The 26,461-nt window shown below is 51.7% G+C and overlaps 2 protein-coding genes across 2 annotated transcripts in view; both read left to right on the top strand.

The window, feature by feature from the left end:
• Positions 1 to 21,042, top strand: part of LOC105484224 (calsyntenin 3) — a 28,012-nt gene extending 6,970 nt beyond the window's left edge. Inside the window, exons 8-18 of the mRNA XM_011745675.2 lie at positions 406 to 518; positions 3,669 to 3,831; positions 4,561 to 4,614; positions 5,322 to 5,479; positions 5,616 to 5,764; positions 11,423 to 11,649; positions 11,974 to 12,144; positions 12,990 to 13,135; positions 13,374 to 13,509; positions 19,899 to 20,101; positions 20,349 to 21,042. Of these exons, the coding sequence (XP_011743977.2) occupies positions 406 to 518; positions 3,669 to 3,831; positions 4,561 to 4,614; positions 5,322 to 5,479; positions 5,616 to 5,764; positions 11,423 to 11,649; positions 11,974 to 12,144; positions 12,990 to 13,135; positions 13,374 to 13,509; positions 19,899 to 20,101; positions 20,349 to 20,489 (1,661 nt within the window). The 3' untranslated portion in view covers positions 20,490 to 21,042. The remainder of the gene's footprint in view (positions 1 to 405; positions 519 to 3,668; positions 3,832 to 4,560; positions 4,615 to 5,321; positions 5,480 to 5,615; positions 5,765 to 11,422; positions 11,650 to 11,973; positions 12,145 to 12,989; positions 13,136 to 13,373; positions 13,510 to 19,898; positions 20,102 to 20,348) is intronic.
• On the top strand, positions 13,517 to 19,892 carry LOC105484223 (uncharacterized). Its single transcript, XM_011745673.2, has one exon. It carries the CDS (start codon positions 18,594 to 18,596, stop codon positions 19,338 to 19,340), a length of 747 nt encoding a protein of 248 aa, XP_011743975.2. The 5' UTR covers positions 13,517 to 18,593; the 3' UTR covers positions 19,341 to 19,892.
• Positions 21,043 to 26,461: the final 5,419 nt, after the last annotated feature.

Raw genomic sequence — 26,461 nt, 5'->3', positions numbered from 1 at the left:
CACTGGAGAGGGCTCAGTCTTGACCTGCTCTTTCATTTCTAGCCACTTCTCCAACCTCATTTCTCTTGACCTTGACAACTCTTTTGAAAAGGGTTGTCACCCATGATGTATGTATTAACCAAAGGACTGATGAAGAGCTGGTGAGGGAGTGGGCCCGCTGACGCTCCCCCCTCAGCCAGCCAGGGTGCCTCAGAAGCCCAAGTTATCACTTGGACTGGAGTGTGTGTGTGTGTGTGTGTGTGTGTGTGTGTGTGTGTGAGAGAGAGAGAGAGAGAGAGAGAAACGCTAGAGAATGAGGGAATGAGAGAGGATTAAGAGAATCCAGCGTCCTCTCCTTCCTGCTGCTTTGAACTTGTTCTGGCCTCAGCCTCTGTACTTGACCCCGTCCCCTTCCTGTGCCCTCAGAGGATGGCTTCTCTCATTACTCGCTGACTGTCCACGGCTGTAGGATTGCCTTCCTCTACTGGCCCCTGCTTGAGAGTGCCCGCCCAGTCAAGTTCCTCTGGAAGCTGGAGCAGGTGAGGCCAGAGCCAGGCTCCTGCGAGGGCTGAGTAGATGTGACTCACTTTTAGGAAAGGACCTTCTCTGGGCAGGGTCAGCATTTTCTGGGTTCCCCTTGTGCTCTCTTTGCTTCTCCACTTTCAGCCCCTGACCATTCTACTCCCAGGTCCTCTTGTTCCCTTTTCCCAAGGCTTGTTCCCTGCAGAAAGCACTTCTGGATTAAAAAAAAAAAAAAAAGAACAAATGACTACTAACAGCAAACTCGACCAACCATCTATTTCCTCCCTGTTTTATTCCATCTCTCTCTTAAATAGGACTTTAACAGTATATGTCCCTGACTTTCAGGCAGTTAGCCTGTTGTAATCAAGATAAGTCATTCTGAGGTACACACATTGGGTTTGAGTCTTGCCAAGGGAATTTGCTGGCTATGAAATCTTTGTTAATATGTGTAAACTTCAGGGTTAAAAAAAACTCTGTTAAATAGGGATAAAAAGAATTCTGTATCCCAGAGTCGTTAGGATTAAATGATGTAATAGACCCTTGTAGACTGAAAAGCACTCCCTCTGTATATGTTAATTCTCACTATTATCAGCCCTGATTATGGAGGGATAAATAAAAATGGATAAAATATTTAAAATCCTCTCTTGAGCCAAGAGTTGCAGCCTCTTTATTATTTATTCTCCAGGCTGACCGCAAGGACCAGTGAGGACTAATTTGAGTTTTCACTCCTTCTGTTTCTCTTGTAAGTCCTAGTGGAGTGGCTGAGTAAGCAAATGGCAAAAGAAAAAAAGCAGAACAGAGAAAGAGAAGTGCCCAGATAATTTATAAACTAGATAATTTAGGGCTATCTACAAAAGCTTTGCTGTCTGTGGCACTCTTTTAAAGAGACAGTCTGCCATTTGCTGCTTCTTGATTTCTGCTCCCCCCGCCTACACGTTGCAAATATTGATAATGTCACCCTTGCTATCTTTCTTTAATTCAATCTCATTTAATCAACCAGTATCTATTAAACACAACTAAGTCTCTGTCATTCAGCTAGGTTCTGGGGGTACAATGAATGAAACAAAATCTTTGCCATCATTGAACTTACATTTTAGTTGGGGAGATAAATTTTTAAAAAGTAAATAGACATGTAAAAACGATAAATTGTGATAAATGCTCTGAAAGTAGCAAGCAAGGGACTGGGGCAGAGCATGGAGGGAGGCAAGGAGAGGAGAAGTCACCTTGGATTGGATGCTCCTGGGGGACCTGACTGAGGCGGAATTTAAGCCTAGCGCTAAAGGATGAGAAACAGCTGCCTGTGGGAAGAGAGTGGGAAGGTTCCAGGAAGAGGGAAGAGCAGATGCAAAGGCACTGAGGCAAGAAAGAGCTCAGCATGTCCCAAGCATGGAAACAGGGCCAGTGAGGTTGGAGTACAGTGAACAAGGCTGGAGGTAAGTTGCAGAAATGGGCAGTGATCAGGTTGCACAGTGGACTCTTTGAGCAGAGTTAGTCTCAATTTTTGTCATATGAGAGATGGGAAGTGTTTTTTGAAGGATTTAAAGCAGAGGCATGACCTGATCAGATTTTTACATATATATATATAAATTTTTTTTTCTTTTTTCTTTTTTGAGACGGAGTCTCACTCTGTCACTAGGCTGGAGTGCAGTGGTGTGATCTTGGCTCACTGCAACCTCTGCCTCCCGGGTTCAAGCAATTCTCCTGCCTCAGCCTCCCTAGTAGCTGGGACTATAGGCACAACTAATTTTTGTATTTTTAGTAGAGACGGGGTTTCACCATGTTGGCCAGGATGGTCTTGATCTCTTGACCTTGTGATCCCCTGCCTCGGCCTCTTAAAATGCTGGGATTACAGGCGTGAGTCACCGCGCCTGGCCAGATTTACATTTTAACAAGATCCCCTTGGCAACTGTGGGATGGATGTATTGAAGATATCTAATGGAGACAGTAAACAGGACTGTTGCAACAGTCTTCATGAAAGGGGTTGGGGACATGACTGATGTGTGGCAATGGAGACGGAGAGTCCTGCACAGAAACCTGCAGCTTGTAACTCTGTTTGGACCTGGGATCAACAGCACCTGCTGATGGACTGGATGTGGAGGCTGAGGGAAAGGGAAGATCAAAGTTGTTTCCTGTGTCAGCCACTTGAGCAGCTGGTTGGATGATGGAGCATTTATACTGCCTGGGGAGAAACTGAGGGAGTTGGGAAAGGGCATGGACTTGCATCTTACATGTGTTAAATGTGAGATACTTGTGGACATCCAAGCAGAGAACCTGGCATTCAGAGGAGAATTCTGGGCTGGAGATGCAGATTTTGGAGTTACCAGTGTATAACTATGGTACCCAAACCCATGGCAACAGATGAGGTGACTTCTAGGAAGAGAGTGTAGAGAGGAAAGAGAAGAGGGCCTAGGTCTGAGCCTTGAGGAACCCCAATATTTGGAACTGGATGAGGCAGAGTACTCTCTGCCTCTTTTTCCTCTGACCATCCCCCGTTCCATCTTGGCTGGCCCTAGGAGAGACTGCAAAGGGAAGCAATATTTATTTTAGTGCTTAATGGTGGGTTAGAAGCTACCCTAGAGATAAACTGTAATCCCAGCTACTTGGGAGGCCGAGAGGATCACTGGAGGCCAGGAGTTTGAGACCAGCCTAGGCAACATAGTGAGAGCTCATCTCTAAAAAATAAAAAAATTAGCTGGATGTGGTGGCACATACCTGTAGTCCCAGCTACCCCAGAGGCTGAGGTGGGAGGATTGCTTGAGCCCAGGAGTTTGAGGCTTCAGTGAGCTATGATTGCATCACTGTACTCCAGCCTGGGGGACAGAAGGAAACCCCATCTCTAGAGTTTCCAGTGCCTTACATACATACGTAATACATAAGTTTTGGGGGGAAATTTATTCATGACAGTGTGTTACGCCTCTTAGGAATATTTATAGCTTTAATTTTCCCTGAAGAGTGGAATCTTTGCTACTAGGCTGATTACCTGGTAGATTTTGGACAAGGATGTTATTCCTTGAGCTGGGTAGGCAGCAAAGCACTAGTAAGCCCTATTGGTAGAACTGGGAATAAAGGGACCGTCCCCTGTCTCCCAGGAGACGGGGCAGTGCCTGGGGTTAGCTCTCTGAAGAGGAATTACCTGAGAGGCTCTTGCCCCTACCCTACTCGCCTAGGTCTGTGATGATGAGTGGCACCACTACGCTCTGAACCTCGAGTTCCCCACAGTCACACTCTACACCGATGGCATCTCCTTCGACCCTGCCCTCATCCATGACAATGGCCTCATCCACCCGCCCCGAAGGGAGCCTGCTCTCATGATTGGGGCCTGCTGGACTGGTAAGTCCCTCTGAGTCTTCTCAGTGAAGACTCCAGTGGTTTAGGATTTGGGAAGGGAGGTAGGCTGGTGAGGAGCGAGGGCAGTCTGACGCGGCGGCTGGGGCCACCTCATGCATCTCTCTGCAGCCGGGCAGGGTGACTCTGAGGATCTCCATGGAAGGGACCACAGCCTCCCTCCCATATCTCGCACTAATCCAATGGGTCATCACCTCTGACTCGGAGGAATTAATTTCTCAGGCATCCCCAGACTCTCTGTAACTCCAGCCCGTTTCCACTTTGTTCCATCAAAGCGATGATGACTTCCATAGCCTGTTCCCCTGCTTAAGGAGAGTAATCCCTTAGAGTGTCCTCAGTCTTTCAACTTTTAAGCCATTAAAAAACTTTTCTCCTCTTGGGAGTGTGTGTGTGCACATGTGCCTGCCTGTCTTACCAGAGCCCACGTGTTTCCTCAGCAGTGTATCGTATTTGGGGGTTTGTCTCTAACAGAGGCTGGAGAGTTTGGGACATGACAAAAGAAGGGTTGGGGTTGAGCTTAGAGGTTGCAGTTTATACACGGGAGGGTCAGAGTCCCATGTGAACATGAGAGCACTCATGGGGATGAGAGGAAGACGTCTCATTCCTCCCTGTCAATCTCTCCACATCCCTGAACTCATCACCACTGGTTTTTTTTTTTTTTTTTTTTTTTTTTTTTTTTTTTTTTTTTTTTTTTTTTTTTTTTTTTATCCCCAGAGGAGAAGAACAAAGAGAAGGAAAAGGGAGACAACAGTACAGACATCACCCAAGGTACTCTGTGTGTAAGAACTGGAGACTAGAGAGTTCTCATCCTCACTTTCTCTTCTAAGATCCCTTTTCCACCCCAAATCCTATCCAGCCTGTGGCAGCCTCCTAGGCCACCAGGTGGCAGAGTCTCCAAGAAATACAGCAGGGCGGAGGCTCCTGGAGTGGTAAGGCCAGAGGCAGCTCGGCTGGGTTCTGGGTGTCCTGTCCAGCCCACAGAATGAAGAATGAAGAATGGGGCTCTCTTGGTGGCTTTCCATATGGCAGAAGGGAGGTGGCAGGAGTCAGGAGTCAGATCTGGGCATCTGTGAAGCTCGCTCACATCCATCCTGGTCTCCCTGCATGTCTGGAAAGGCGTCCTCTCCTGCCACCTCCCGCTTCCTCCTTGTTTTGACTCTTTCCTCCTGTTGGTCCTGTTTCCTTTTCTTCCTCCCTCTCATCTTTGTTGCTTCTACTTTTCACCCTTTTTCTTCTCCCCGGCTTTATTCTGTCTTCTTTTGTCTCATTTTCTCCCTTCTCCAGCCTCCCCTCTTATCTCCACTTCTCCTTCACCTCTCATTTCTTTTCCTTTTTTTTTTGTTTCCACATTTCTCCTTTTTGTTTTCTTTCTCGACTCTTTTGCTCTTTCTCTCCTTTCCCTTTCTCTCAGCCTTCATCCTTTTCCATCCTCCTCTCTTCTCACCTTCTGTCCTGCTCCTGTGTTCCCACCCTAGGAGACCCTTTGCCGATCCACCACTATTTCCATGGCTACCTGGCTGGTTTCAGTGTGCGCTCAGGTCGCCTGGAGAGCCGTGAGGTCATCGAGTGCCTCTATGCATGTCGGGAGGGGCTGGACTATAGGGATTTCGAGAGCCTGGGCAAAGGCATGAAGGTATTGCCCCATCCTCTAGCCCTGTTCTTCCCCGCATGCTCCCCGCCCCTCCCCCTTGCCCTACCCCTCTAGCTCTGCTCCCTTCCTCTCCCACCTCCTGGCCCTGCTCTCAGCTGTATCTGTATCTGGGGCCCAGGTCCACGTGAACCCCTCACAGTCCCTGCTCACCCTGGAGGGGGATGATGTGGAGACCTTCAACCATGCCCTGCAGCACGTGGCTTACATGAACACTCTGCGCTTTGCCACGCCCGGCGTCAGGCCGCTGCGCCTCACCACTGCTGTCAAGTGAGTGTTGGGTGGGGCAGGGCAAATCGTGGAGCAGAGCCAGACTGTGTCACAGGTCCTTGGCCTAAGGCATCACTTAGAGCTAGGCATACCTCTTTTGTTTTATGGATGAGGAGACTGGGCCCTCAAATGGAGAGGGTCACAGAGCAATATTGGTAGAAGAGTCTGGACTACACTCAGATTTCTCAACAATCAATACGTTACTCTTTCTACCAAGTCACGCTTCTAGGGTTTTCGGGCTTTGATCTCCTTTATGCCTCTGTGCTAATATGTAAAGTGGGACACAGGATTGGGAGTGGGGAGACTGGACATTAATTCTGACTCAATACGAATTGCTTGGATAACCTTGGGCAAATGGTGAGTCCGGGCTGCTTCACTTGTTTTAGTCTTGCTTCACCAAGCTCTTGCAAGGTCACATACGATGACGTAAATCTAGGGGTTGGCAGTCCTCGGCCAAATCTGGCCTGCTGCCTGTTTTTGTAAATAGTTGTATTGGAACACACCAGTGCCCATTCATTTGCATATGTCTATGGCTACTTTCACACTGGGATGGCAGAACTGTGGGTAGTTGGGACAGAGATCATATGGCCCCGCAAACAGAACTATCTAATCCTTCATAGAAAAAGTTTGCTGGCCGGCCATGGTGGCTCACACCTGTAATCCCAGCACTTTGGGAGGCTGAGGCAGACGGATCACGAGGAGTTCAAGACCAGCCTGGCCAACATGGTGAAACCCCGTCTCTACTAAAAATACAAAAATTAGCTGGGCGTGGTGGCACATGCCTGTAATCCCAGCTACTTGGGAGGCTGAGGCAGGAGAATTGCTTGAACCGGGGCCTGGGAGATGGAGGTTGCAGTGAGTCAAGATTGTACCACTGCACTCCAGCCTGGGCTATAAAGTGAGACTCTGTCTCAAAAAAAAAAGAAAGAAAAAAGGAAAGTTTGCTGACCTCTGAATTCTAAGGGAATGACTTTTGGTGTCTTTAAAAGAAAAACTGTAGATTGATTATTTCAAGGTTTGAGTATATACTACATGTTTAAAAATACAGATCAATTGAGAGGCAATGAAAGTATGATAGTTAAGAGCATAGGGTCTGTTGCTAGCTTTTTGGCACTAGGCAAATGCTATAAAGTAGTGATAGCAATAGAGTAACTCATGGAATTGTTATCATAACTACATGATATAATCTGGATCAAATGCCTAGCAGAGAGCTGATGCTGCTTAAATGCTGGCTATTATTACATGAAGGCGTTTTCAACCCTTATTATGGTTTATGGGCTGTTTTTAGGAGATACTGCCATCTAGTGGGTGAATTATATGCTTTAGGAGTCAGGATTTCTGCGTTCCAATCTTGTTACCCCATCCCCCATTCTGCCTCAGTTTCTCTGTGAGCTATCTTTGTGAAGATAAACATCTCAAATTTGCCCCTATCCTGGGAGGGGTGGATTTAGAGAGGGGAGCGCTCTGAGCCCTAGAGGGTGACTGGGTGTGATCATCAGGCCTCAGAGTTAGAGCTGTGGAAGGGCCCGGGCCGTGGCTTTTGGGAATTTGCTGGTTCAGGGTATGGAGCTGAAGGTCACAGGCAGATGAGTTAATGTGGGTGCAGCTGATTGCTGAGTATGCACCCCACCATGTCCCGGTCAGAGCTCCAGTTGTTAAAGGGCTGTCATTCAGTTATGACAGGCTTAATCCCTCAGAGGCCAAGGCATTGCCTCGTTCCCTCCAGTGCTCAGGAGCCGTGTCAGAAGGGAGGGCTCTGGTTTTTGGCCTAGGGTGGAGCTCTGCAAGGGGAGTTCCTGCAGGGGGAGGAGTTGACATTTTCTTTGCTGAGTGGCTCATCTGAATTCCTCCTATCTTTTTCATGCCCAGGACAGAGGTTTATCCAAGGGCTTGGAACCTGCCTATGAGGAAAGGGGCCTTGATGTTTTCTCTATGAGGTTAAGAAACAGAGTTTACATTTCTCCATATCTAAGGTTACTACATGGTTGGTGCTATCCTTATACTTCCCTGAGGTGATGGGAGGAAATATGGAGGGATATGTGTGCGTGTGTGTGTGTGCGCGTGTGTGTGTGCATGCAACAGAGACAGACAGGTACCTAGCAACACTTCCCTTTCCCTGATGCTTCTCCTTGCCCCTGTTCATGTGGCTTTCGTAGCTTCCAGTTTTCAGTTCTTGGACGTCTGTCTATTTAAAGCCAGATTTATGCAGCTATTTGGTCAATGCCTAAATGCAGGTTTTCCTTAATTTTTTTTTTTTTTTTTTTTTTTTTTTAGTATTTTCTTGGAAAGCCCATCTACTTGTGGCATTGACCCCCAAACAGATAGATACCACATCTTTTTCTCTAGTATTGTCCTCTTTCCACAGCTTTTGACTTTCCACCTGCTTCCTGTAGCCTCTATGTAGAAGTTCCGCCAGCACCTCAACTGAATGAGCTAATGCTGAAATAATCAACTGCAATTCCAAACCAGCCCCTCCCCCCGAACTCTCTCTCTAATGATGCCTCTGGCCTTGCAGTCACCCAGAGCTGGAAAGCTCTGAGTCATCTTTGATTCTTCCCTGTCTTATCTTCCACTGCCCATCGGTTGCCAGGTCACCTGGACCCTGCCTCTGTGCTGGGTGTCTGAAATCTGTCTCCTCTTTCTTTTGCCGCTGTTACTATTCTAGCCCAGGTCTTATTACCTCTTGTCTGGCCCATTGCCTCCTAACTAGCTGACCTATCTCTAGTCTTCTAATTTTATTTATCCTCCACTCTGAGGCTGGGTGAGTGATCTTTTGCGTTTTCATCATCACACTTCCCTGATGAAAAAGATGTCAGTGGCTTCCTCTTGTCCACTGCATAAAAATGTCAAATGTGCTGGGCGCAGTGGCTCACACCTGTAATCCCAGCACTTTGGGAGGCCAAGGTGAGAGAATCACTTGAGGCCAGAAGTTTGAGACCAGCCTGGACAACCAACAGGCTGCATGCCTGTAGTCGCAGCTACTCAGAAGGCTGAGGTGGGAGAATCACTTGAGCCCAGGAGTTCAAGGCTGTAGTGAGTCATGATTGCACCACTGCACTCCAGCCTGAGTGACAGAGCGAGACCCTGTCTCTAAAAAGTTAGAGAAAAAAAGTCAGATCTTATCATGGCATTTAAAGCCACCAGCCATCTGGCTCCTGGTCGTTCCTGCCTCATATTCCTCTACTCCCCTTAGTTAAGCTTCTCACCATCCACTCTGGGTCAGTACTACCCTCCTTCAAAGGCTAGCTCAGTTGCTACTTTCTCTGATCATTCCTACCTTCCTTTTCCAAGCACCCTCCTCTTATCCTAGCCAGAACTAACCTCTCCCTCCTCTGAACTCTTCTGGTTGTTTGTTCCACTCATATGTCGATGACTATATTTACCTTTGTTTTAACTTTTGTGTGCCATGTCTAATCTCTCTACCAGACCAGCAGTGCCTGTGGGTCAGGCCTCCTGTTCCCCTTGGGATTCCCAGAGCGGCAGCACAGCACAGCATTGCTCATTGCAGGGAGGATGTCTGTTGGAGTCTGTGCCTTCAGGGTCATCTGGGATTGTTTCCCAAGGGGCTTTGCCCTAGGCCTATCTGGATGACAGTGCAGATTGTAATAGGCCCTGCTCCATGTGGCACAGGAACTCAGCACATCGTGGGCATTGGCAGCTTCAGGGACTCTGAGCTCGTCACGCCTGCTGAGATTATGCCTTCTCCCTTTTTGCTCCAGCATTCAAGCTGGGCATGCTCAGTAACACTAATAATTACAGTTCTCTCTGCAAAATTGTTTCCACTAGCACCAGCATGTGGATCAGAGTCCCTGCTCCTGCATCGCTAACTCCACTGTGAAGTCTGCTTGTTCAAGTGGGGAAACGTCTTTACACATAAATTTCCCTGGTGCAAACCCAGGCCCCAAATGGTGCCTGTGGTTTAGTGGAAAGATCAGTGGACTTGGGCCATGTGTGGTGGCGCATGCCTGTGGTCCCAGCTACTCAGGAGGCTGTGGCACGAAATCGCTTGAACCCGGGAGGCGGAGGTTGCAGTGAGCTGAGATGGCGCTACTACACTGCAGCCTGGGCAACAGAGTGAGACTCTGCAAAACAAAACAAAACAAAAATCAGTGGACCTGGAAGGAGAAGAATGGTTTAAGCCTTGACTCTTTTGTTTTCTCTGTCTTTCTTTTCTTTTTTTTGTTTTTGTTTTTGTTTTTGAGATAGGGTCTCACTCTGTCGCCCAGGCTGGAGTGCAGTGGCATGATCTTATTGGCTCACTGCAACCTCTGCCTCCTGGGCTCAAGTGTTCCTTCCACCTCAGCCTCCTGAGTAGCTGGGACTACAGGTGTCTGCCACCACACCTGGATAATTTTTGTATTTTTTGTAGAGACAGGGTTTCACTATGTTGCCCAGGCTGATCTTGAACTCCTAAACTCAAGGGATCCTCCCGCCTCAGCCTCCCAAAGTGCCAATATTACAGGCATGAGCCACCATGCCCAGCCTAAGCTTTAGGCATTTTACAGCATAGAAATGAGGTTATAATGAAATAATATGGGCCAGGTGCAGTGGCTCACGACTGTAATCCCAGCACTTTGGGAAGCCGAGATGGGCGGATCACCTGAGGTCAGGAGTTCAAGACCAGCCTGACCAATATGATGAAATCCCGTCTCTACTAAAACTACAAAAGTTAGCCAGGCGTGGTGGCCTGTGCCCTATAATCCCAGCTACTCCGGAGGCTGAGGCAGGAGAATCACTTGAACTCAGGAGGCAGAGGTTGCAGTGAGCCAAGATTGCACCATTGCACTCCAGCCTGGGCAACAGGAGTGAAACTCTACCAAAAAAAAAACAACAACAAAAAAAACCAAAACCCAAAGAAACCCCAAAAAACAAAAACAGACAAACAAACAAACAAAAGAAATAATATGGGAAAAATGCTTCATAAACTGGCAAGGGCTATTGATTGTGAGGTGTTGGTATTACTGGTAAAACGTGGGGCTAAATGTGATCCTGAGGGCATCACTCCTGAGCAGCTGTACTGTTGGTTGGTCTGGCTCAACGGAGTCCTCTAGGGATAGCTTGTCCTGGTGCCTGGATCCTAAAGCTTCATGAGACGGTGGATCTAGGTCCAAGGTGGCCAGATGATCTCACCTACCAAAGTGTGTTTCCCCGCTATTGAAGGGAATGAAAGACACACGAAAGAGGAGGACATCCTTTGATAGATGTCCACCCTCTACTTTTATTGTTGAATAATTTTGGGCGCATATGTGCTAGATAGTATACTGTTATGTATTTTTAAACTCCTGGATAAAGAACCGTGTGTGTATATATACATGTTTGTCAGTTCAGTTTGCTTTATTTTTCATTAAAATAGCATTTATAGGTACTCCATAATCCTGGGGTAGGGCATTGATGGTGTGATCACACCCACAGGTTGGGGTTACCTGACTTTCTGTCCTCAACATTTTCCTTAGTGACATCCTACCAGGAAAGGATATGTCCCCCTTCAACTGCTATGGGGGTTGGGGTGCAGAGGCATGACCCCCTTTCTTCCCTTGCCCCTCCCTGACATGAGATGCTCTATGATAGAGGTAGCTGGGGCAGGGAGTGAAACAGAATGTAGGTTTTCAGGGAGGAAGTGTTGGGGTCACATGCTGCTTCTCCTCCTTTCTCACATAGATGCTTCAGTGAAGAGTCCTGTGTGTCCATCCCTGAAGTGGAGGGCTATGTGGTGGTCCTTCAGCCCGATGCCCCCCAGATCCTGCTGAGTGGCACTGCCCATTTTGCCCGCCCAGCCGTGGACTTTGAGGGAACGGAGGGCGTCCCTTTGTTCCCTGATCTTCAAATCACCTGCTCCATTTCTCACCAGGTGGAGGCCAAAAAGGATGAAAGTTGGCAGGGCACAGGTAAGGATGACTCCGGGGAGTAACACCATCCAGAGAACCAGCCAGTGTCTGAAGCCAGAGTGCAGGAGAACTCCTGGGGCTGGAAGCAGAAAGTGACTCCACCCTGTGTTTGTCTGACTAAACAACTTCCCTTTAAGAAGGAGAGCAAGTGGGAAACCCATGAGTGGAAATGAATTGCTGCATAATGATATTCTTGAAAATGGTGCTGCCTTCCCTTTCCCTGATCCTGGAAAGGGAGGGAGAGTGGTGGTGAGGGGATGGCTGGGGCTCAGAACCTCTGTGGGCCCTTTGGCTCTGACCCAGACCCTGCTCTCCCCAACCCAGTGACAGACACACGCATGTCGGATGAGATTGTGCACAACCTGGATGGCTGTGAAATTTCTCTGGTGGGGGATGACCTGGACCCCGAGCGGGAAAGCCTGCTCCTGGACACGACCTCCGTGCAGCAGCGAGGGCTGGAGCTCACCAACACATCTGCCTACCTCACCATTGCTGGTAAGTGGGGCCTGAGGGCCTGTCCTCTGTGTGTGTGGGCCCCTCCTGAAAAGTAAGGGCCTGGGAAGCCCAGAGGGTCCTTCCTCCGGGTCGGGGGATGTGGACAAGTGCCGTTTTGCATTTTCCTAGCCTGGAAGATCCTCTGGCTTTGATTGTCCCTAGGGGAGGTGTGCTGGGTTTAGGCTCCGAATGCTTCTCTCTTCCTGCTCCTCTGCATAGCCTGGCTCACCTCCACTTCTGGTCCCACTCCTGTTTCCATTCAGGCTTCTCTCCTTCCTCTCCTCCTTCGGCTCATCTCTGCCCAGCTTTCTAACCCTCTGGCTGTTTGTTACTGGTCATCTCTGTTGTACAGCTCTCTCGTCTCACGTGCACACCAGAGCTTCACAAGAAGTGCTCATCTCTTAGTGAATAGTGGGAGAGATGATTTGGTAGTTTCCAAAGGAAGCCAGGAGGGAGAATGGAGAAGGTGGAGATCACCAGTTCCCTTCTATTTCCACTCCTTTCCAGGGCTCGCTGAGGCCTTCTGTGTTTTCCTCTTTCTCAGACTCCCTCCTGCTTGCCATCTCGCTTTCTGTCTTTCAGGATGTCTTTATCTCCTTCTTTCCATTCCTCCTCAGAACCTACAGAGCAGGAAACGGAGCCTTGATCTCTCCATCCTAGTTAGGCAGAGCGGGCAGGGATGGAGGGGAGCATCTCTCCCTTTGACCTCAGGTCGCACTTCTGCAGAGATGGGGCTGACCCGCTCTACAGCTTGTGTGGTGTCAGCTGGTGGGAGTCCAGCAGAGAGGGTCCTGCCCAGGTCCTGCCTCCACTGGACCTGCCCTGAGGTGCTTTCTCATCTCCAGGGGTGGAGAGCATCACTGTGTATGAAGAGATCCTGAGGCAGGCTCGTTATCGGCTGCGACACGGAGCTGCCCTCTACGCCAGGAAATTCCGGCTTTCCTGCTCGGAAATGAATGGCCGTTACTCCAGCAATGAATTCATCGTGGAGGTACCTGGAGAGTCTCCGTCCTTCCGCAGTTACCCACCCCCAGAAAGGAGCTGAGGTGGCATGGACTCAAAATGTTAGCTGGTGGGCATGGACATGGCAGTGTGGGGGGCTGCTGGACCCTGCGGTGGGTGGAGAAGAAGGCGATGGGGGCAGTAGTTAGGAGATGGGGCCGGGCTCTAGAGAAGTGAGGAAGACCTGGGAGAAGCGTGTGTGCCCATGGAGGCCTCCCTCTGCCCAGGTCAATGTCCTGCACAGCATGAATCGGGTTGCCCACCCCAGCCACGTGCTCAGCTCCCAGCAGTTCCTGCACCGTGGGCACCAGCCCCCGCCTGAGATGGCTGGACACAGCCTGGCCAGCTCCCACCGAAACTCCAGTACGTAAGCCTGGTGGGGCTGGGCAGGGAGGGGAAGGTGGCAGGTGAGTGGGTTGGGACAAGTATCCTCCCCTCCACCTGTGGGAGAGGACAAGGGGGGTGGAGCAATGGGTTCTGTTCCCCTGTGATACCTGCCTTAGTTGACAGCTACGGACCAATCCCTCTCTCCCTTTGGATCACTCACTTTCCCTTGTGAAGAACATGAGCCTTGTGTCATTGTAGGGGTGCTTATTCCTGGAATCATAAAAGTCAGTGTGGGTTTAGAAGTGTTTGTTTTTCCTGATGATGCCTCCTTCCCCAGCCCCAAGCAGTATCAAATTAGCCCTGGACCTAGGATCCTCTGTGGTGAAGCTATCAAGCATTTACTAAGCACCTACTGTGTACTAGCACTGTCCTAAGATGATCTAAATGATTTATAGGATAGATACAGTCCCTATCCCCAAGGAGAGAATTGGTACTATTACATGTAAAATTATGTGCTATGTGTGCAGTCACAAGAATATTTCTAAAAAATATATGCAAATATGCAAAGCATTACATTCAGATGGAGTGCTGCCCTTCAAAGCTGCCCTTCAAAGCAACCTGGCCATGGTCCCAAAGGTTCCCAGTCATGGTCCTTTACCAATGGTGCAATTTTATTTTCAACTTTTGAGTTGCATAATTGTAGAAAAACCAGAAAATAAATATCAAATATTTCTTTTAAAGAAGAAAAATCAGGCCAGGCACAGTGGCTCACGCCTGCAATCCCAACACACTGGGAGGCTGAGGCGGGAGGATCACTTGAGCCCAGGAGTTTGAGACCAGCCTGGGCAACATAGTGAGACTCTGTCTTTACAAAAAATTAAAAAAATTAACTGGGCATGGTAGCACCTGCCTGTAGTCCTAGCTACTTGGGAGGCTGAGGTAGGAGGATCTCTTGGGCCTGGGAGGCTGAGGCTACAGTGAGCCATGATCACACCATTGCATTCCAGTCTGGGAGACAGAGCAAGACTCTGTGTCCAAAAAAAAAAAAAAAAAGAAGATGACGAAGAAAAATCAGCCATAATTTCATCAGAGAGGAAACCACTGATAATATGAGATTTTCTGTTCCAGTCTTTTTTCTATGCCTAATTTTTCCTTTTTATAGAGTTAGGATTAACCTATTTTGTGACCTGATATTTACACTTCATATTATAAAACAAGTATTCTCCCACGTTATTAAAAATCGCTACTGATGCTGAAGTTGTTGAAAGTGATTTTTGGAACCCCTTCTTAGAATTGCTTTCAGAGCCCATTTATGAGGTGCATTTATTTTTGTTATTTTTTGGACATAACTTGCTTTTGACCCTGTTCAGTGTTACTCAACTTCATCATCCACTTTTGCCAAAGTTGACTCTGGATATAGTTCTAAGGTTTTAAACATTAAACCCACTCTCAAAGGCCGTAGACTGGTCACCTTTGAAAAAAGTCAAAAGGTTGTGCCACAGGCTCTTAAGGCAATTCTCAAAGGATTCCACGAGTGCTTTCCTGGAAGAAGTTCGTGGTCTGTGAATACTACGTGAAAGTACAGAGCTTATTTCAATGTATGTGATGGTAATAATAGTTATAACAAACACAGGGTGCTCTCATCATGTGCCAGGCACCGTGCTGGGGGATTACGCATATTAACTCATTTAGCCATCATAAACAACCAATGAAATGGGTACCAGAATTATCCCCTTTACAGGCAAGGAAACAGAGGCACAGAAAGTTCAAGTGCCTTACCCAAGTTCACACAGCTAGAAAGTAAGTGGAGCCAGGATTTAAATCCAAGAGGCATGATTTCAGTCTGTGCACTAACCATGGCCCTCACCCCTCTCGCCAGATGTTGGATGCTTTAAAAAAGATTAGTCTGATAACTTTAGAGTTGTACATAATTAGGGGGAGCCCCTGAGGGGCTTCCCAGGGTTTTCTGACAGAGGCCAGCTCCTCTGATGCCCCCAGGGATTCAGTCTGGCTTCCTCTCCTCCTGCAGCGGCCACCACCTACGCTGTCTCTTATGTTTTCTTTTTTCTGCTTGCTTTCTCTGAAAACAATTGCAGAGGTTTTTGGGAGGGGGAGACAGGGTCTTGTTCTGTCGCCTAGGCTGGAGAACAGTGGTAATCAGCTCACTGGAGCCTCAAACTTCTGAGCTCAAGCAATCCTCTTGCCTTAGCCCCCCGAGGAGCAGATGCATGCCACTATGCTGGCTATTTTTAAGATTTTTTTTATAGAGACAAGGTCTCACTTTGTTGTTCAGGCTGGTCTTGAACTCCCGGGCTCAAGCACTCATCCTGGCTCAGCTTCTGAAGTGCTGGGATTACAGGTGTGAGCCGCCGCATGTGGACTTGCAGAGGCCTTTTTCAGTGTTCTACTGTGATTCACTATAGCAAGTAGGTGGAAGTGAGGATTCGCGGGGAATATAAGGCATAACCAAGCTGCAAAGATTCAGAGAAGTTTCACACAGTATTTAGTCAATAGAGACATGTTAGCAAACCAAACCTATTTATTTCAAATAAACTCTTGAGGCCAGCTATGTATTTTTTTTCCTTCTTGTGATTCCATAGCACTTTCTCCAGTTCTTTCATTGGGGATCATTCCACTCAATCTTTTCTGGGTTGGATACTAGGTCCTGCTACTCGGATTAGGCTCAAGGTAGATAGGGGTGCTGCCCAGCCTGGTGAGACTCTCGATCCTTACTTTCTTTGGTATAAGGCCCGAGGTGAGGGACTTCTTGTTCTAAGAGCCCAGCACCTTCTCCCCTGAGTGTCCAGCTGCCCTGCATGGGCTGGCCTGGCGGGCAGCGCTTCTCACCCCTCGGCCCCTGGAGCAGTGTCTGCACATGGCACCCTTTCACCTCCCCACAGTGAAGCCCAGTCTCCCCATCCTTTGTTCTGAGCTCATGTCCAGGCTGATCAAGCTTCCCTCAGATTTCAGTTGAGAGCAGCAGTTTTCCTTTGCTGCTTCTCTTATTTTGGCCTGAGAAGGACACAGAGTTCATAGCTTCCCTGAGGGCACTGGTGATTGGCATGCCTGAGCTGACAGGCCGTTCATTGCATAAAACCTCTTCTATATGCCTTTTCTGACTCTGCAAGCTGCTCCCTCCCTTTCACCTGCAAGCGCTGAGTGGTGTTGCAGAATTGTGGTTTCACAATATCAAACCATTCTAAATATGCAGAAGCAGTGAGAGGCGCCATCTCCTCCAGTGGCACAGAGGCCCATCGCTCTAAATCTCCTAAGTGCACCAGAGAAAGAGAGACCAATGTGAACTGGAACCAGTGTAAACTGGAACAGTCAGGGGAGATTTTATGGCACATGTAGAGTTTGCATTTGGACCTGAAGTGTAGAAGGGAGTTTTGCATGGGCATGAGAGAGAATGAGAATTTGAGAACTGGGGGTAGATGGGTGGTTAGGAGTGTTTACGGTTAGAGAGAATAAGGTTGGTTAAGAAGAGTGAGCCAAGATGATGAGGGTATTGTGCATCTACTCATACCAAATTTTGATGCCTGCCAGAATCACCTGGGGAGCTTTAAAAACTCTTGGCACCTAAATCACACCCTAGAATGTTTAGCGCGTGGGAGCCATGTATCAGTGGTTTTTAAAAATCCCATGTGATCTTTAAAAGTTTGGGAATAATTTTCCTCCTTTGTTTCCTACAAGTATCTGAAGCTTTGCAGAGTTAGAAAGCAATAGGACAGAAAGAAAATGAATGAGGAAGTAAGGAGGAACAGGTAATGATGAAATAAAGATCAAATGAAGCCAGGGAATAAAGTCAGCTCATAACATGCATACTATGAGATGCCGTGCAGTTGCTACCATGGGCCAGAATTTTGACTCTGAGCTTCTTTGAAGCTAAAGCAAAAGGAAACCTGAGCAGTTCTGAAAGCCATGATGGAGCCAAACGCTATTTCATGAAAAGCCCCGGGACTGTGAGCAGAAAGAAATCTCTCCCGGGGCTCTTCGCAGAGGGCACCGTGTGGGGCTGTGGGCAGGGCTTCCAACAGTGTCCTCGCAATCCCACAGGCCATTTGCTAAGTCACCCCTTGTGTTGGCTCTGGAGGTCATTCAAGGCTGGAATTAACTGCTCACATCTCAGGTAGCAAGAAAAGTTAACCGTACTACTTAAATCCTTGATTTTTATCTGTAGCTGATTTAAAAATCCTCCCATCTCCCTGGGCTGCTGACTCATCTTAAACTAATTAACCAGACTTGTCTGCTTGTAGATACAGTGTCTGCATTTTGTCTTTCCTGTGGTCATTTCTTATTGTCCTGGCAATCAACTTGTCATTTCCTTCATTAGGCCAGGAGCTCGGAGGGACACTGCGTTGATTAAGGCACAAACCAGCTTTAGCTCATCACCATTGTGTGCTTACAGCAAGTTCACCTGCTTTGGCCTCCACTCTGAGGCTGGGGTCACCACTCTTTCTAGAGCCTAGGCTTAGCCACCGGGCCCATCTGCCAGTGGAGGCACTGCCCCTAGGTCTGGTCTGTTGACATGGAGACCTGAGAGGCACTATTTTCTGCCGATGGGCAGAAGAGGCAGCTCTGTCCCCTCCTCCCTCATCCCCTGTTCCCAGGCAGTTGGGAAATACTGATCCAGCCAGTCCTGTCTTCACCTTGGAACCATTGTCGAGGGAGTGTGCCCCAGCAGAGTCCGTTCTAATTGGCTAGTGGCCTCAAGTGGGCTGTGGGTCGGGTCAGGAGGGGGACCAACTTGGCAGACAGCCATCAGGGCGGCCTCAGGGAGGTGTGTGGCCTGCCCAGGCAGGGCGTTCTCCACACACCTGCTTGGCCCTGGCGTGCGTGGCAGCGGAGTGTGCTGGCTGCTGGGGAGGGGGCGCTGCAGCAGGGTGTGTGTGTGGGCGCAGGGGAGCTTCTGGGCCATGTACTTCCCTACGCTCTGCTCTGTCTATTGACACATGAGTCTCGGGCTGTAGGTAATTTGGGGACGGGGCTGGGATGTGATGTGTGCATGTTTCTAGGAGCTTGCTTGTGTGATTGCCGGTCTCTGTGTGTGTTTGGGGCACACATACATGGAATAGTCCCTCAGCAACGGGACTGGGACTGCCCAGGGAGAAGCCGTGTGCATGCATGGTGGGCAGGGGTGTGCACCCATGTGGGGAGTAGTGACCCAGCTGCCTGTAAGGGCCCTGGGCTTGGGGGTGCGTGTGTGGGGTCTCTACCTCCACCTGCTGTCCCTGGGGCTGCGGGCTTTCCTGCTTTGCTTCCTTGTGCTTCTCCGAGAGCTGTGTGTGTGTGTGCAGGAAGCAGGCAGGGCTGTGCTCACGGTGGCTCGCTCTGTGGCCCTCACGGCCCATGTCTGTAGTGTCTACGTCTTCCTTCAGGGGGCTGCCTGGTCTGCCCAGCTGGTGGGGAGCTGGGTGACGCTGCACATATGGCTCTGCTGTGCCTTACTGGAGACCCTCAGACGCGTTCCTTTACTCCCGCTGTGTGAGCAGGCGGCCAGGTGGCTGGTGTGGGCCGGCACGCAGGCTGGCAGAGGCCTGGCTCCAGTGTGGGGTGTGGCGATCTTTGTGCAGCTGTGTGCCCACACGGTCTTCCTGTGCATGCACATGTGCTTTGCCGCCATCAGCTCTCAGGTCCGTGTGAGAGTGCACGCGCCGTTCTGTGTCTCACTGCCTTTGAAGGCCCATGCCCCTCTGAACCTGGGCATCAAAGTGGGGCTGCAGGGCCGGAAGCATGGCAGAGCCATGGGGGAGGCAGGTACGCCTCAAGGGGAGATGTTGGGGAAGCAGGAACCCCAGACGTCCAGGAGCCCCAAGCCCACCAGGAGAAGGGAGGTGTCACGGAGTGAGCTCAGCCCAGGTGGGTAAGGGAAGGGGTTGCTCTGTGCCCCTTGGACTTGTCCCCAGCCTCAGGTGCTAGTGCCCTCTTCCTGCAGCCAGGCCAGGCTTGGAGCTGCGTCTCCTCCTGCACAGCCAAGCTCATGTAGGGGCCCCGCCCCTCCCTCACTGGGCACTGGCACCTCTTTCCTAGGCTGAGTGGTCTCTGGGGAAGGCACAGGTGGAATGACAGGGGCAGATTCCAGTCCTTGCCCTCTGTCCTGTGCGAATAGAGCTGTTCACGACAGTGTTGGGTTGAGAGTCTTTTTCCTCTGCTGCCCTTGCCTGTCTGTACACCTGCCACCCTCTGTGTTTGTCCCTTTACCTTGCAGCAGCTCCCTTCCTCCCCTCTCGTCTCCTGCCCTTCCTGGCGGGCTGTTTCTCTTCTGGCTTCTCTAGGTGTTCCTCTCTTCTCGGCCACTGTGGGTTCTGCCCTGGGACTCCTTCAGCCTGGGCTGCCTCTTTTCCTACCCAGCCCCCTGTCTGAGTGCCCCCAGGTGTGCCTGGTCACGTTCTGCTCACCCCCCGCCCCCCGCACTCTCTCTGCAGTGATTCCCAGCGCCGCGACCCTCATCATTGTGGTGTGTGTGGGCTTCCTGGTGCTCATGGTCGTCCTGGGCCTGGTGCGCATCCATTCCCTTCACCGCCGCGTCTCAGGGGCTGGCGGGCCTCCAGGGGCCTCCGGTGACCCCAAGGACCCCGACCTCTTCTGGGATGACTCAGCTCTCACCATCATTGTGAACCCCATGGAGGTGAGAGGCTGGGGAAGGGGGTTCTGTAGGGTCAAGACTGTGGAGCACACACTGGGAGAACTCCTGAAGAGGGGCAGGCCCCGGTGGAGGCTGTTCGCAGAGCTGCAGTGAGCAGGAGGGAGAGAGGTTCAGGCAGGGAAGGGGGTGCAAAGGGGATAAGGGGACCGAGGGAAGTGTGGCCCCTGAAAGAGAGGCTGGGGTGTATGCAGGCCATTGATCCCTTCTCCTCTCTGTTCCCGCCCTCCAGTCCTACCAGAATCGGCAGGCCTGTGTGGCAGGGGCTGCGGGGGGCCAGCAGGAGGACGAGGACAGTAGTGACTCGGAGGTGGCCGACTCCCCCAGCAGCGACGAGAGACGCATCATCGAGACTCCCCCACACCGCTACTGAGGCCGACACCTCTTCCCACGCAGAGGGAGAATTCTGCCCTGGTGAAACAGACACTCCAGACGTGGGAGAAGGACCTTCTGGGAGAACAGAGACCAAGAGGGAGAGAGGCTTCAGAACCAGTCCTCCTTTCATCTCAAAACTCCAGCGGGCCCTCTGGAGTCTGCCCTGCCCCTCCCCTAGCCCCCCATCCCTCGCCTCTGGGCTGTCATGCTCCTGGTGTGCCCCTTGCACTGGGGCTGGCTGGGTTGGAAAGTGGGCTGGACTTCAGTTGCCTTTCTACCCCCAATGGCATCTGCCCCCTTAGCAGTCACTGTGTTGGGGAGAGGGTGATGATTGCAATGGCTGGGGCTGGAGCTGGGAGTGGGATTGAAGGAAACCCTCTCCTCTCCCCTTCCCTTCTCTCTCCTGTCCATGGGAAGCTTCTCTCCCTCTGCAGGACTCCCTCAGCTGGGCTGTCGTCCCTGCTTCTCTTATGATCGCCCCACCTCGTTTCCATTTCAGTCTGGGGACCCCGCTTCTCCCTCCTTTCCAACTTCCTTCCTTTCTTGTCCTGTTTCCCTTCCTGCCCTTGCAGTCCTGAGGTCCTGCAGCCCCGGCCCCTCCTCTGTGACCTGGTGTGGCCAAGTTGCGGGGACGGGAGGGGATGTGGGGGCCCCAGGTGTATATATATAATGTATATTTTTTCAATGTTGTCGTGAGTGCAGCCCCTGTGTTCCCGTGTGCAGCTCACGGCCTTGTGTGTGTGTGTGTGTGTGTGTGTGTGTGTGTGTGTGTGTGGCATCGTCATGTCCTGGGGCAGGGGCGGGGGGATGGGTGTGGTGAGGGAAGGGACATATCCTAGGGTTTTCAAATAAAACAATCAGAAAAAAAAAAGCTCTGTGAGGTGTCTCCTGCCTGCCTGGTCCTGTGTGGGCGTGACGGAGGCTCTGAGGCCTCAGGGGCTGTTTTGGTCTCTGCGCAGGGCTGAATTGAGGTGGGCAGGGCTGGTGATCTTGAGGGCCTGACCGGGTAAGTCCTCAGGATGCCAGATCACCTGGAAAGTAAGCTGGGGCAGAAGGTTCCCACACCCCCTTCCTTCAGTACCCCCTGGAAAAGTATAGAAGATTCAGGGAACCTTCTATAGCCCAGTGCCTTGTAGGGGCGCTGCCAACCCCACCCCACAACTTGGAACATATTGCCTGTGCACACGGGCTCCCTGCTGGGTGTCCCCAGGGAGAAGGCAGGCAACCCTGATATTTGTACCAAAGGGATCTAGAGACTGTTCCCAGGCTGAGCCTTCCCTGCTGGCCAAGGTTCAGACCCAGGGGATATCTGCCTTCCTTGCCCATGTCCTTGTGGCCACCTCACATGGCCGCTGAATGGCCTCGGCCCTCTCCACGCTGGCCCAGCCCCTGGCCTGACAGCAGGCAGAGTCTGGCCCTTCCGCAGCCTTTTGGGCCACTAGTTCTCTGACCCAGGTCTTACTTAACCCGCAGGTGATAAAGGATGGTAACCCGAAGGGGTTATTTCAGAAGAGTGAACTGCTGGTAGGAGCATCCCTCCGGTGCTGTCGTGGCCCAGGAAATACCAGGGATCCAAGTCTTAGTTCCTTCCTGCAGCATGAGGGGGTAGGGCATCCTTAGGCTCTTCCTGGTTCTCTGCGGTTGCCTGTAGCGCAGTTGGGGTGGAGGTGGGTGCTCCACCTGACGCCTGTTCTGATATCTACGAGGTACCATTGTCCTTGCCCATGGCTGCAAACTCCCAGCTGTGTGTTGATGCCTCCATATTTTTATCTCCCACCTGAATCTCTCTCCTAACTCATATTTGCAACTACCTATTGGCATATTCACCTGCCCTTCCTGTGCCTCAGACTCCACCTTTCCCCGATTTCTCTGTGACCTATCCCTATCACCTTTCACCCATTTGCCTATGCCAGAAATCTGAGAGTCAGCCTAGATTCCTCCCTCTCCCTCAACCCGATGGCCAAATGGTGACGAAATTCTGTTGTTCTTACCCCTTAAAATCTCTCCAATAGGTCTTTTGCTTTCTATTCCCCCTATCGCTGCCGCTGCCTTGACCGGCACCTTCTGTGTTTTTGCCTGGTCTGTGGCAAAAGCCTCCCCCCTGCCCTCCACCTGTCTCCCCCCGCCCTCCACCTGCCTACCACCTGCCCTCTACCTGCCTCCCCCCGCCCTCCACCTGCCCTCCACCTGCCCTGCACCTGCCTCCCCCCTGCCCTCCACCTACCTCCTCCCTGCCCTCCACCTGCCTCCCCCCGCCCTCTACCTACCTCCCCCCTGCCCTCCACCTGCCTCCCACCTGCCCTCCACCTGCCCTCTCACGTGCCCTCCACCTGCCCTCCACCTGCCTCACCCCTGCCCTCCATCTGCCTTCCCCCTGCCCTCCACCTGCCCTCCACCTGCCTCCCCCCTGCCCTCCACCTGCCTCCCACCTGTCCTCCACCTGCCTCCCCCCTGCCTTCCACCTGCCTCCCCCCTGCCCTCCACCTGCCTCCCCCTTGCCCTCCACCTGCCTCCCACCTGCCTCCCCCCTGCCCTCCATCTGCCTCCCCCCTGCCCTCCACCTGCCTCCCACCTGCCTCCCCCCTGCCCTCCATCTGCCTCCCCCCTGCCCTTCACCTGCCCTCCACCTGCCTCCCCCCTGCCCTCCATCTGCCTCCCACCTGCCCTCCACCTGCCTCCCCCCTGCCCTCCACCTGCCTCCCCCCTGCCCTCCACCTGCCCTCCATCTGCCTCCTACCTGCCCTCCACCTGCCCTCCATCTGCCTCCCACCTGCCCTCCACCTGCCTCCCCCCTGCCCTCCACCTGCCTCCCCCCGCCCTCCACCTGCTTCCCACCTGCCTCCCCCCGCCCTCCACCTGCCTCCCCCCTGCCCTCCACCTGCCTCCCCCCTGCCCTCCACCTGCCTCCCCCCTGCCCTCCACCTGCCCTCCACCTGCCTCCCCCCGCCCTCCACCTGCTTCCCACCTGCCTCCCCCCGCCCTCCACCTGCCTCCCCCCTGCCCTCCACCTGCCTCCCCTCTGCCCTCCACCTGCCTCCCCCCTGCCCTTGTCTCCTGTGCCTTGCTCCACTCCAACCCATCCTCAACTCTGGATCTCAGTGGCCTTTCTCAAGTGCAACTCCGTTTGGACCACTCTCCGGTATAGCAACTTTCCTACCTCCTTGACAGGCCTGGGTCGCGTCCCGACGCCTTAGCCCCTTAACCCAGATGGAGCAGGTCCTGCCTTCCTCCTTCTCTGGCCTCTTTGCAGCTACCACCCCTGCACCCCTGCGGTGGGGTCACAGACATCATGTATGCTTCCCACACGCACCCTGCTCTTTCTCGCCTCTGTGTCTGCAGGTATTGTTCCCTCTCCCTGGCATGTCCCTTACCCATTGTGTGCCTCGCCAGTCTTCTACTATTACTGGAGACCCGGTTCAAGAGTTGCCTCTTCCAGGAGTTCTGCTGTGCTTCGGGACCGCTTGTTCATGCCTCCATGATGGTAGTGACTACAAAGCTGTGGGACATGTCTGTCTCCCCACAGATTCTTTGTATCCCCAGCAACTTGCATAGGGCCTGGCACACAGTAGGGGCTCAGTCAGTGGTGACTGAGGTGATGTGTATGACTCTCAGACTCAGGGAAGACTCACTGGTAGGAAGAGAGAGGAGACCTCCATTGGTGGCCCACGGCATGGGAGGTCCAGGGGCTGAGCATGGCCAAGCAGACGCCCTGCAGTGGCCTCTCCGGTAGTCCAGGTCTGATAGACACCAAGCTGATGCTCCGGGGTCTGTGGTAATACTGCATGGAAGGCCGCATTGCCTGTCTGCCTAGAGTCTTCCAGAGGCTCGAAAGATCACAGACTTCAGACATCTGAGAGCTTTGGTTCTCAAAGGGGCTTGAAGGAGAGTTTTTATTAATAGTTGGTGTCCTGAATTTCAGTGGGTGAAGTTCAGCCCCCTCCTCCTTCTTGTCATCCTCTTAGTCCTCACCTACCCTGTCTCAGAGATACAGTTTCCCATGAAGAGGAGCAGACGCCAAGTGGCTTCTACTATTTTTGTGTTTGTCCTTGGAGCCCCTACACTGTTGTTGAGACTTATTCACCTCTAGCTCAAGCCTCAGGGGTAGTGGCCACGGGTGAGAAGGCAAGTTTGCCATGAACTCTGCTTCCCTCTTGATGTACACACCCCTGCAGACTGCCACAGAGTAGCATATGTCCTTCTCTTAGTGTCTGCCCAGCCTCGGCTTGACTCTTGGCCTTCCTGGATTGGTTGCCTCTGGGGCTGGACATGGGTTTTCTCTTAAATGCATCCACTCTACCTGAGATTCCTGGAAACTCTCTCCAGAATCAGAAGCCCTGACCACTGATTATTTCTGCTGGTGTAACCTTTCCTGGCCCTCCTCTTCACCCTCAGTGTTTGACGCCCAGGTCTTGGCCCATGGTTAGCACATCTCCCTGTGTGACTACTGGGCCCATCCAGATGTTACCTGGGGTGGGGGTATACATGGGCACCAGAGGCCTGGAGAAGACCATGAATTCCTTGTGCCACCACATGCCCTGAACCTCTGCTGTCACTTGCTGACTTCCTTCCCTCTCTCAATCTCTGCCTGTCTCCGACACGCACACTCACACACACACTGTGCAGGGATCAGGTTTGAGGCAGGAGGCCAGCTCCAGTGACGCAGGGAAAGGGCAGCAGGGAGGACTCTGCATGAGTTTTTATTTTGTTGCTCAAGATCTCCTGGAAAGATGTTTCCTAACCTCCCTCCAAGAAGCTGGCAAAGCCTGGAGATATCAGGCCCGGGGCAGAGTTTCCAATTCACCTATTCCCAGTTTAATTTGAAACAGCAAACACATTTCCCTTGGCATCACTCGAATCGTTCTTTCCGCAATGGAAGGCTGTTTTCCTCTCAAGTCCACTCTCCACAATGAAAATTAATTAGCTTCTCTAAAGGTGCATGATGAAAAGCATGTCCTTGAGAAAGCGATGCTCTAGAGGCAACTATGTTAACCACCAGTTCAAGAAGAATTCCCTTTTGTGCCGTCAGTGCAGCTGGACACAAATGCACTGGCGGTGCGCAGAGGTGTGGCTCTACCACTTCCAAAGTCTGCACTCCATCCTGCAGCCTTTGGGCTGATGCACCTTCACCCTGGGGGCTTCACTGGGGTGGGCCTGGAAGGTCACATGTGCTCCTAGCCTTCTAGGTACTGTGGGATAGTTCATGTTCCCTTCAGATTTTAGGTCCGTGTCAGGGACTCCCCAAAGTAGATGCCCTATATCCCCAGACCTACCCCAACTAGGAGCTCTTCTGGACTGTGTGTCGAGCCGGTGAACCTTTCAGACTCTGGGGTGTTTCCCTGAGATGTCCATAAGCGTGAATTGGAGATGAGTGTGTCCATTAGGTTCCTTTGTGCAGTTTCCTAAACTCCCCAGCAACCTGCGGAGGCTCTCAGTGTGCTCCCTCTGGCGGCCTCCCGGGAGAAAGGAAGAACAGGAGGAAGGCAGACAGGTGTGGAGAGAGCTGGGTGAGCCCGGGCAGGTGGGCGTGTCTGACAGGCAGCGAGGAGGAGCTGACGCGCCTACTTCCACGGTGCTGGCGTCACTGCCTCTGCTGCGGCACCACGCTGCGGAGCACTTAAAATACGTCCGACAGGAAGAGGACAGATGAGGCTCTAAATTTAGCGACAGTGGGTAGGAGAGGGGGAATGAAGACTCCGGGTTGGAGGGGAGCTGGCGTTGTCAGAAAAGGAGTAGGAATCCTGTATTTCCTGGGTGGGGATTCTAATTCATAAGGATACGGGAAGTTCTGTCCCAATATCCAATCTCAGCCACCTGACTCCAGTTTCAGAAGTTCTCACCCCAGCTCTGTCGCCCCTCTCCCACGTCCCCCATCAGACGTGGTCTCTTCCCTTCCACACTTAAAGGTTGGGATTGTGTTACCCTTTCTCCTTGAGTCGCAGTGTGGCTGGCTCTGGGGGAAGACGGTATTAC

Source organism: Macaca nemestrina, chromosome 10 (assembly GCF_043159975.1).
Source record: "Macaca nemestrina isolate mMacNem1 chromosome 10, mMacNem.hap1, whole genome shotgun sequence".
In the NCBI taxonomy this organism is placed as follows: domain Eukaryota; kingdom Metazoa; phylum Chordata; class Mammalia; order Primates; family Cercopithecidae; genus Macaca; species Macaca nemestrina.
Note: the sequence above shows the minus strand (reverse complement) of the source record. Positions and strands in the feature narration are given on the sequence as shown.